The 12,281-nt window shown below is 37.2% G+C and overlaps 1 protein-coding gene across 4 annotated transcripts in view; it reads right to left on the bottom strand.

Moving 5' to 3' along the window:
* The window catches only part of LOC124802637, a 56,744-nt gene that overhangs the window by 43,118 nt on the left and 1,345 nt on the right, over nt 1-12,281 (bottom strand). For all 4 annotated transcript variants that reach the window (XM_047263538.1, XM_047263537.1, XM_047263536.1 and 1 more), the window contains exon 2: nt 11,742-11,894. In XM_047263538.1, coding sequence (XP_047119494.1) covers nt 11,742-11,843 — 102 coding nt within the window. In that variant the 5' untranslated portion in view covers nt 11,844-11,894. The remainder of the gene's footprint in view (nt 1-11,741; nt 11,895-12,281) is intronic.

Here is a 12,281-nt window from a genome sequence, read left to right as displayed (position 1 = left end):
AAGTTGACATATTTTGCATAGTTTCATTAAATAATATCACATGGGATAATGTTCAGGGGTAACTCACTTTTAAGAAAGAAAGTCTTAATTTGCAAAGACGTACTGTAAGAAAAATATGTGGTGGTCACCCACAAACACCTCGATGTCTCAGAATGTGTCCTGTTAACCAAACCCTTCCTTAGGCAAATTGTGCCACAAATTTCTTTTCGCCCTGATTCTATGATGGTTGGAACTTAAATAGTGGCAACTATTTATTCATGACCGATGCAAAAGAGTTACATGTTTGCGCCTGTTACTGTCCTTCAAAGTAGTCGCCAGCAATGCGTAGAACCCATTGCCAGCGATGTAGAAGGTGCAGTATACCATTAGCAGAGCCTGTCCTGTCGATGGTGCGAATGGAGCAGTCTACTGCCTGTCGAATCTTTGGAACAGTTCTGATGCAAATGCCATGAAGTGGTTCCTTCATCTTCAGAATCAAATCAAAGTCACAAGGACTTAAGTTCGGGAAGTATGGTGGGTGGTATAGTACTTTCCAGTCCCATCGACCAAAGAGCAGCTTGCGCTGTATGTGCTTGTGCATTGTCATGCAAAATGATGGGTGGGTTGCGCAGAAAGTGTCGCTGCTTCTTTCGAAAAGCTGATCGCAGGTGATGCTCCAAAAACAAACAGTATTACTGTGCATCGATGGTCTGCCGTGGAGGAATGTAATGCGTTAGGATAACACTATCACAATCGTACATGAGGATCACCAAAACTTTAGACCGCTCCATTCGCACCATCAACACAAAAGGCTCTGCTAATGGTACACTATGCCTTCCACATTGCTGGCATCGGGTTCTACACAAAGCTGTTGACTACTTTGAAGAACAGTAACAGGTGTAAACATGTAACTCTTTTGTATCGGTTGTGAATAAATAGTTGCCACTATTAAGTTCCAACCCTCATATTAGTATCTCTTCATTAGTTGCATGCTCTACCTATCTGATCTTCAGCATTCTTCACTTCCATAAATTTAAAGTCACTGTTACCAACTTTCTCTTCTTCAGAAATGCTTTTCTTGCAATAGCCTATCTACATTTTATTTCCTTCCTACTTCAGCCATCATCAGTCATTCCAATGGCAAAATAGCAAAACTCATCTACTACTTTTAGTGTCTCGTCAACATCACCTGATTTAACCTAATTACATTTCAGACCCTCATTCTGCTTCTGTTGGTGTTCCTCTTGTATCCTCCTTTCAAGACACTGTTCACTCCATTCAACTGCTCTTACAAGTCCTTTGCTGTTTGTCAGAACTTCGGTGTCACAAACCTCAAAATTTTATTTTTTCTCCCTGACCTTTAATTATTTTACCAATATTCTTTGGTTTCCTTTACTGCTTGCTCAATGCAGATTGATGATAGGCTCCCCCGCTCACTTTCTTCTCAACCACTGCTTCTCTTTCACGCCCTCCGAGTCATGTAACTGCCGTCTTGTTTCTGTGCAAGTGGTATGTACCTCTTCACACCCTGTATTTCACCCTGCCGCCTTCAGAATTTCTGAGCATATTCCTGTCAACATTGTCAAAGCTTTCTCCAAATCTACAAAAGCTATAAACACAGTTATGTCTTTCCTTGACTTATCTTCTATGAGAAGTCATTGGGTCAGTATTGCCTCACATTTGTAACACTTCTCTGGAAGCCAAACTGTTCTCTCTGAGGTTGGCTTCTAACAGTTTTTCCATTCTTTTGTAAATAATTTGTGTCACTGTTTTTCAGCCTTGACTTATGAAACTGGTAGTTCGGTAATATTCACACCTGTCAGCACTTACTGTCTTTGGAATTGGAATTATTACAAGTCTGAGGGTATTTCGCCTGTCTCATATCTTGCACACCTAGTGGAATAGTTTTGTCACGACTGGCTGTCCCAAGAATATCAGTAGTTCAGATGGAATGTCATCTACTCCAGCAATATTGTTTCAACTTAGGTCTTTCATTAAACTGTTAAATTATTCTTGCAGTATCGTCTCCTATCTCATCTTCATCTACGCCCTTTACCTGTTCCTGCTTAACCCTCGTATTTTTAGACTTTTGTATTCCATTCACCTGCCTCATTTGCTGCATTTTTATATTTTCTCCTTTCATCAGTCCAATACGCCCTGTGATATACAAGGACTTCTGCTAGGCATTGTGTTTTTACCTATTTGATCCTTTCCTGCCTTCACTATTTCTTCTCTCAAAGCTACTCATTGATTGTCTACTGTATTGCTTTCCCCCCGTTTCAGTCTACTGTTGACTAATGCTCCTTCTGAAGCTTTCTACAACCTCTGGTTCTTTCAACTTACCCTGAACCCACCTCCGTAATTTATGACCTTTTTGCAATTTATTCCGTCTTAACCTACAGTTCATAACCAATAAAACTGCTCAGAAATTTAAAATCTGGTTCTGAAATCTCTATCTTACCATTATACAACCAATCTGAAATCTTCCAGTGTTTCCTGGTCTCTTCATGTAAACAACCTTCTTTCAAGATTCTTAAACCAAGTGTTAGTAGTGATTAAATTATGCCACATGTAAAGTTCAACCAGGCGACTTCCTCTATCATTTCTTTCCCTCAGTCCATGTTCACCTACTATTATCCTTCTCTTCCTTCTACTATCAAATGCCGGACCCTCACAAAATTAAATTTTCATCTCCCTTAACTATCTAAATAATTTCTTTTCTCTCATCACTGTACACTGGAGCCATATTTAAAAAAAAGTATGGACATTGCTAACTGCTGAAAAATGTGATACATAAGTCCTTCATGCTTGTCATCATCTATTTCTTTCTTTCACATTAATTGGGGGGGGGGGGGTGTGAGGGAGAGAGACCATTCATTGTGTTTTGATCTACACAGCAGGTTAGGGTATCATTATGTTGCATTATCTTCAGTCCAAGCTGACATGTTGTAAACCTACTGTATACTTTGCCATATTTAAAAAACCTTGAGGTATAAAATGTTACCAATTAGAGTAGTTAATGTAGGAGAACATGAAGATTAAAGCATCATGTGAAATTTGTTATTTAGGCATTTTATTGTCATTTGTTTAAATAAACATATTTGCTAATTTGCATGGAACTGCTCTGCCCATTACCTAGACTAGATTAATATCAACTGTTTTCTGTTTACTATTTATTTTTTACTGTCACTGTGGTTATTCAAGTAAATGTGTAGTGCATGTATTGCTAATTCATTTACTAAAACAAAACTTTTACAAAGTTTTCATGTTATTTATACCAAAAATGCTCAACAAAATGTTTATGTGCCCAGGTGTAAAGTAACATTTTATATATGTTAAAAACTGTAGTTGTGCATGGAAATCCAGTCTCTTTGGAAAAAATGTCATCTACTGCTCAAATACGGGTAAAATGTAACACTGCTATGACACAAAAAGAAGTGAACTTCTATGGCATTGCAGCCTAGGACATACAAATCGTGTGAGTATGCCGAAGTTGGCAAAAGTTTAACATGACTATGTGGTCCAAGATCCCAGCGAGTTGCGCATAATGGGAAACAGTCATATCTTCCACTCAAAGCTACCAAAAGGTGTTCTAAACACACCTTGGAATTAATACATCCGGATTCATGGTGGCCAATAGAAACAATGCCTATTGCTGGAAATAATTATTGTTGCTGAGAGACCCAATTCAACTTGTTGAAGAGGCTATCCCAGCAGCTACTGAGGGAACAGGGTGCAACCAACTGCAGATTGTGGTGCATATTGGAACAAATGATGCCTGTTGTCTGGGCTCCGAGGTCGTACTTGGACCATCCCAGCGACTGGCAGAGATGGTTGACAAGACCAGCCTTGCGCAAGGAGTTGCGACGAAGCTCACAATTTGCAGTATTGTCTCCAGAACTGATCGTAGCCCATTGCTTTGGAGTCGAGTGAAGGACCGAACCAGAGACTTTGAAGGTTCTGTGACAAGCTAAGCTGCAACTTCCTGGACCAGCGCCATAGGGTTCAGAGATGTACAGTCCCCCCTCATTGGGTCAGGTGTGCAGTACTGCTACTCAGGCAGCTGACTATATGTAGAGTGCAAGTATTTTTAAGATTATGCAGCTCTCCATCCAATCCAGATACCAACAGCTATAGGACACCCTGATGTATCAGTGTAAGAATGAAGAAGAGGCCTCCCATATGCGAGAGTATTGAGATCATAATGGTTACCTGCTGAACCATTTGCAACAAAGTGCCACAGTTTGAACGGCTCTTGAAAAGCACTGAAGCTCACAAAATACTAGGTACAGAAAGCAGGTTGAAACCTGAAACTGACAGTTGAGATGTTTGGGGAAAATTTAAGTGTATATTGCAAGGTTAGGCTAATGAGAAATAGCAGTGGCGTATGTCACAGTAGACAAGAAACTCAGATCCACCAAGATAGAAATTGAAGCTCCATGTGAGATTGTTTTGGCAAGACGCAATATCAGGGGTGGGCATAAAATAATTGGCTCTTTCTATTGTCCACAATATGTAATTCTATCTCCTCATGTAACTGAAAACTATAGTGAAAACCTCAGTTCGCTTGTACACAAGTTCCCCAATCCTAAAGTAATCATTAATAGAGACTTTAATCACACAAAAATCAACTGGGAAAATTGCAGTTTTGTTGGTGGTGGGTGTGATAATACATCCTGTGAAACATTATATTAAATGCCTTCTCTGAAAACTACCTAGAACAGATAGTTCAGAAACCCACTCACAATGCAAATGTATTGGCTCTCATGGCGACAAACAGACCTCAACCACGGTGTACAGTCACTAAAGAAACAGACTATGGCGTAATAGGTATAAAGAGTAATGTGTGATGCCTTCAATGACTACCATAGTAGAATATTGTCAAATGATCTTTCACGAATCCCAAGGAAATTCTGGTCATATTTAAAGGCTACTAGTGGCACCCAAGTTAGTATCCTGTCCCTAGTGAATGACACAGGAACTGAAACTGAGGGTAGCAAAGCAAAAGCTGAAATGCTTAACTCTGTTTTCAAATATTTCTTTATAAAGAAAAACCCAGGAGAACTGTCCCAATTTAATCCTCATACCACTGAAAAGGTGAATGAAGTGTCAGTGGTGTTGAGAAACAGCTGAAATCGTTAAATTGACAACTCTCCAGGGCCCGATGAAATCTCAACCAGATCCTACACCGAATTTGTGGCTGTTGGCCCCTCTTCTACCTACATCTATCCTAGATAACTCAAACTAAAAACTGTTCCCAGTTCTTCGAAGAAAACACAGGTCACACCAGTCTATAAGAAGGGTAGTGGAAGTGATCCACTAAACTATTGTAAAATATCCTTGACATAATTTATTGTAGAATCTTGGAACATATTCTGAGCGCAAGTATAATGAGGTATCTCTAACAGAATAATGTGCTAAATGCCAACTTGCATGCGTTCCAAAAACATCAATTATGTGAAACTCAACTTACTTTTCTCACATGACATCCTGAAAGTTTTGGATCAAGGCAACCAGGTAGATGCAGAGTTTATTGATTTCTGAATAGCATTTGACCCATTGCTGCACCTATGCTTATTGTCAAAAGTATGACCATATTGGGTATCAAGTGAAATTTCAGACTGGTTGAGGACTTTTTGGTAAGGAGATGTTATCTTGGATGGAGAGTCATCATCAGATGTAGAAGCAACTTCAGGTGAGCCCCAGGGAAGTGTGTTGAGAACCTTGCTGTTCATGTTGTATATTAATGATCTTGCGTACAACACTGACACTAAATCACACATTTTGCAGAAGATGCAGTTATCTATAATGAAATACTATCACAGAGAAGCTGCATAAACAATCAGATCTTGATAAGATTTAAAAGTAGAGTGAAGGTTGCCAACTAGCTTTAAATTTTCAGAAAAGTTAAATTGTGCACTTCACCAAATGAATAATGTAGTATCCTATGACTATAAATCAATGAGTCGCTGTTGGACTCAACCTACTTAGACAAATTCCCGGATGTAACACTTTTTAGGGAAATGAAATAGAATGGAATGATCACATATATTCAGTCATGGGTAGAGCAGGTGGTAGACTTTGGTTAACTGGCAGAATACTGGGGAAGTGCAATCAGTTTACTAAGGATCCCTTGTGCAACCCATTCCAGAATACTGCTCAAGTGCAGGGGGCCAATACCAAATAGAACCAACAAGGGATACTGAACATATACAGAGAAGGTCAGCAAGAATGGTCACAGGTTTGTTTGACCCATGCTAGTGTGGCAAAGAAATACTGAAGAAACTTAATTGTCAGCCTCTTGAAGATAGATGTAAACCATTAAGTCTACAAACTAAGTTTCAAGAAACAGTTTTAAATGATTACTTGATGAATACACAAACTCTTACATATCAATGACATAGAGATCATGACTATAAGATTAGATTACTTACATCATGCAAAGAGGCATTCAAACAATTATTCTTCCCTTGCTGCACATGTGAATGGAATGGGGAGAAACTCTCATAACAAGATACAATGGGGCGTACTCTCTGCCATGCATTTCCTGGAGATTTGCAGAGTATAGATGTAAATGTAGATGGTTGAAAAACTACAAACCATGAGGTTCGATGTCAACTTACCGAAGGAGTATTGGCTTACATTTAAAGTCACCCAAAATAAAGAAATCTCGTTGCCATCATGTCACAGATAAAATAATTTTTTTCAGATTTTTTTAGATCAAAACTGTAGTCGGGGGGGCTATTTTGAAATGTCTAGCATTTTCTCCTTCTCGCGTCAGTACAAAAGGTAGGTTGAAAGTTTTTAACTACTATAACTCCCTTATTTATATATCAATTTTATTCAATTTGGTGTCATTTGAAAGATAAAAGGACCAACTATATCACTAAACTATAAAAATGGTGCAACTTTGCATATAAATATGTGCAAATCTGTAATTAATGTCGTTTTTCAATTTTTTTTATGAACTTCATGAATTTTTTTTCATCAAAATCACAAGTTTCACCATTTTAAATTTTGTCTCAAAGAATTCCTATTGTACCACATTAAAATAAAACTGAAGGGTGTTTGTTCTGTTTAATCATTTAAAACAGAAAGAACATAAATAATAATATAGATGTTTCATTTTGTGACTCTTACCTAGGTCACAAATGATGATCAGTTCTCATAAAAGACATTCATAAAATTCAAAAAAGCATTGATTCTGTCAAACAAGTTTTCAATGGACAATTTTATGTCTGATTCAAAAGTATATAAATGAGCAGTACTTGTGCTTGCACTAAGAGCAGGCAAAGTCATTAAAATGTTTTCATAAGATATCCAGCAAACATCAGTGTGAAGTGGCCATGAATAGCTTGAGGAAGGGCCACTTAGACTTATGAACTTGAGTTTTGCACCTCTGTGTTCTTCACTTATCACTAGAATTTTTCCAAGCCACCACTGGTTATCGTAGATAGCTGCGACAAATGTTTCTTCTTAAATTGCGTTAGAGGTCATTGTTTTGAATTCCATGAGGAACTTGAATGAATTTAGTAGATGATGAAACACGCTTTATCAGCAACTTGTTTTCATTCAGTGGTTTGAAAAATGATTCACTCCTGTCTCAGGAAAGGTAGAACCAGTCTCATATCGTTTTTGTAATACATTTGTGAACTTTGTTATCTTCTCTGTTTTAACATAAAAGGTTTCTATTCCTGGAACATAAGTTTTGGCAAATATAAACAGATCTTTTGGACTTAAAATGTGACTGTCATATGGATGCTGAAAACTTGCTCTTGTTGCTAAACATTTAATAGTACCACCAACTCCATCACATGCATTTTTGCCAAGACTAGTGGCAAAATAATTCCGTTCTGCAGTTACTCCATGATCTTGCTTGTGATGGCACAAATTTAAAAAGTTATTAAAGTTTTTACATTGTGCAGAACTGCCATCACTGAAGTACATAACATGCTGGATGTGTGGTAATTGTTCCAATACATAAGTGAGAGCAGTTTTCTGGAAAACACAGAATGTGTTCGTATCATGCTGCAAACAGTCACTTATACAACACAATGACATTGACTTAATGCAATCATCTGTTTTAAAATACACCACAGAAGCATGAAGGGTGACTTGAATGCCCTGCCAGTAAAATCCTTGGGCAGCAACCTGAAGCAAACAGGTATAGTTCTCTGCAAAATCCACTATGATGATGCATGTAGTATCAGAGAGGTTTTCTTTGCTTGATTTGAAGTAGTTACTCAGATTTTGATACATAATGACGTGTTAGGTTTTGAAGTTTTTGCATGAGATACTCAACAAATTCATCGGTTGTCTTCATTAATGTCTCCAGTGTAGGTAAATCAGTTTGCATCCATTGTTTGGATACAACATTTTCACAATCTTGTAAGGACTCCAGATCCATTAAAAAATTGCACAGTTCATATTCGTCATGACACCAAGATCAGCGATACAGCATGCGCTCCTCGTTTTACAGATTGCAAACAAGTTTCTGTAGAAGTTCAGTGTACGGTTCTTTCACATGTGCAGCATGTTTAAACAGTTTTATGTTTTGGTGATACATGCATACACATACGTTATGCATTCCACGACTGTTTACAGTAACCCATTCTTTTGGCCTAAGTTCACAAAATTTAGTAAAACCAATTTTATCTTCAAGGTATTTTTCTCTGAAAGCTAAGTATACATCTTTCAGCTTATGTAAAATTAGTCTTTTTGTCTTATACACTCTTTTGCCATTTTCTGAAGGGACAGACAGACCGTTCTTTTTATTAGCAGAAATGCGAATTATATCATCTTCACAGTAAAAATTCTGGACACTGTTTTTCTACATCCTTACATATTCTGTTTCCCAATTTATAACTCCCTTTTGACAAAATACCATCTTCTTTTAGTAATACCCTCGATTTCTTTACCATGTATTCGGTAGTGTTAAAAAACATTCGGATTTTTTTCTTCACTCCATGAAGCTGGTGTTAAGATAAGTATTTGTAGTTTATCTTTAAAAGAACTTCTGCTGAATTTCTCTTTAAGTTTTCACATTGAAATATTACAATCTGTACATTCAGCACTTTCTTCAGACGCATTTTTCACTGGAACATGTAGCACTTCTGATGCTGTTTGCTGGAATTTTAAAGCTAAGCGGCGAGACTTGGATCGAATGTATTCTGGATGCCTGTCTTGTGCTCTCTTGGTAACCTTAAGTAGTTCACAACTTTCATTAAGTTTTTGAAAAGCTGTAGATGGATCTGATGTATATTCTTGATCTTTAACTTTACATTCATCCATCCCTGGAATGTTATCCCCCATAGGAGATAAAATGTCCTTATGGCATGTTACGCACAGCTTGGTACCTCGGATAAGTCCAAGGGTTTTATATTTCCTTGCCATCGTTAAAGAAATGGGTTTCAAAGATTTCTTAGCAGTCTTTTTACCATGCTTCTTAAAAGGGTCACAGCAAAATCTTTGTCTTCAAATGTTCCTAAATAGAGCCTTTTGTGAGAAGAACAACCACACTCAATATTTTCACAGGTGCTTCTTAGCTTCAATAATTCAATATCAGTTTGATTCAGGCTTGACATATCTATTAAATCAAGCTCTTCACTGCTACTACTTTTCTTCTGACACACAACTGCTGACACAAAACCTAAGGAACATTTGTTTCGCATTGTGATTTTTAATCAACTGTGTATGTTGCAGAAAATAACTCGATGGTTTGAAACTTTTTCTTGTTCTCTAATTACCAGACAGAATGGCTGCTTATGTAAGAAGAACAAAATCAAGACAAAAAGTCTTTCAGATATATAAAGTGCACAGACATACAAAAAACCTAACACACACAGCTTGTGAGTGTTGCTGCTAGACTGAATTTTTCCATTGTTGTTTCATGTATTGTTGATTTGCTATTTGAAGCAATTAATTATTACAGCATTATTGAAAAAGTATGGCAGTAGGAATTATTTGAAACAAAAATTCAGATGGTGGAATTTGTGATTCTGCTGAAAAACAATTTGCAAAAAAAAGTGAGAAATTACAAATTTTCAAACATTTGTTGCTTAGACACTGCACTATTCTTTTACTTTCCAATGACACCAAATTGATAAAATTGATTCATAAATAAAAAAGTTATAGTGTTTACCAATTTACAAGGCCTTTGTTTCTCAATGCCAGATGGAAGAAGGGGTCCACATTTCAAAATGGTCTCCTAATTACAATTTTGATCAAAAAATTCTAGAAAAAATATTTTAACCGTAACTCATTATGCACATTTTTACATCAAATTTTCTGAAAAATCTGTGACATAAGGGCAACGGCCACTGGGTGATTTCACATGAAATTACTCTATTAGGTTTCTGTGTCTACAGCTGCATACCTACCAAATAGTTTTCATCCACCACACTCAGAAGTAAAATGCAATATGAATTTTGGTACAGGAGAAAGCTAGCTTTGTCACACCTAAGGATTTTTGCTTGCAGTGCTACGGGTCACATTCTGAAACGCCATCGCATTAAGTAGTAAACAAGAACTCACAGAAATTAACATTTGTAGATTACTGCCAGGCAACCAAAGGCTATCGATTCATCGATAGGGAGACTTACTAGATAACTGTCAGTAGCAATGTCCATCTCTTAGAGAATGACATTTTCTAAATTCAAAGGTAGACGAACCTAACATCACAGGTACTTTACATTTGAGGTGGATGTAAATATTGCTGTCACAACAGATTGAATGTGAAGTTTAGTTAAGCCTGATGTGGAAGTTACTGGCTATAGATCCTATGTTCCCGTTACATGAACTACGTGTATGAATCAAAGGGCTGTACTTGACAGGTGTGTGTGTGTGTGTGTGTGTGTGTGTGTGTGTGTGTGTGTCAGACTTTGGTTGGTAAGTTTTCGAGATTTTGTTTGTTTTTTATTGTAGTACATATGATGGGTCTTGTGTATCAAAAATGGCACTGATGCAGTTTTTTATGAATTTTTGGTTTGTGTTGTAAGGTACTGGAAATCGTGCTGATTTGTGACTGGTAAGCGTCATGGAGTTTGTTTTATCTATATGGATGATTTTTGGTTTTCAATATAAGTTACGTGCACTAGTTTTGTTTTAGCTATTAGTTTAAATGAAGTGTTCCATACCAGAGTTATGAGGTTTTGTAGATGATGTTTAAGCTAAATGAGTCAAGCAACATTTCTGGTACTGTGTTTTTGAGGTATACCTGGGTTCTGCTACCGTGGACTTCGTTTGAGTCATGTATATCAGGTGAAATTTCCAATGCCAGTTTTATTGATTTCCCAGAATTAATAACAATAATGTCCCCCACTAAAAACACTACCTTCATGTGGTGTGTTGATAGTTAAAGACATACAATTTTATATCTCACAGTCTACTGAGCAGTTATGTTGCACAAGCAAATAGCTGCCTTGTTGATAATTCCCTGGGTGAAAACTGATGGTTGTACTGTTTTCTTCACTGCTTCCTATGTATTTCCTATCATACAGCAACAAATGATTTATTCTTATTGTCTTCATCTCAGCATTACTTATGGCAAAAAATAAAGAAAACAAACAGCAATTTCTATGCAGACTTAGAAAATAAGCTAATGAAACACGCGAGAAATGTATATATGGGACGTAATAAACCAACTCTCAACTATTTTTATAACAATTTTCTACTCTACATACCACAAAATGAACTAAAACTTTAGTTAATGCAACTGGGAAACAGTCCCACACAAAATATGTGAGGAAACTAATTACACTTACCACTGCTGCAGGTGTAGCAACTTCTACTTCTTGCACGTCTCTTCCTCCTTCAGCAGCTGACCGAACTTGGCCATCCGGCACTATTCTGTATGCCGGATCCATCAAGTCTCTTTATGTAATGTCACTGGCTTGTCTCCATCTGAGCTGGCGCTACTGAAAATCGTAAATGCCACATGCTAACAACTAAGCTAGGTATCAAAACGCTTTCAAAGTATGATGTATGGTTACTAATTTCAGAGAAAAGGAAAGTTATTTCTTACATGGTTACTTCATTGGCATGTGTAATAAGCTAAGGTAAACTGAACGTTTTAAAAAGTTTCCTTTGTCCCTTATCAAGCATATCACCTACTGATGTTCAATACATTAACCATATGGATTACTGCACTACAACTCTCACAGCAATGAGTATTATGTACAGTGGGCAACTTTCACGGGTAGGTATGTGACAAAGTGGCACAGAAAAAGATTGTTTCAGCTATATTTAACTAATGACTATACAGCTTACAGTGGTTCACTCGTAGACATCTGTTGCCATCTTCA

Source organism: Schistocerca piceifrons, chromosome 6, assembly GCF_021461385.2.
Source record: "Schistocerca piceifrons isolate TAMUIC-IGC-003096 chromosome 6, iqSchPice1.1, whole genome shotgun sequence".
Lineage (NCBI taxonomy): Eukaryota > Metazoa > Arthropoda > Insecta > Orthoptera > Acrididae > Schistocerca > Schistocerca piceifrons.
This window is presented reverse-complemented; position numbering and strand designations above follow the sequence as displayed.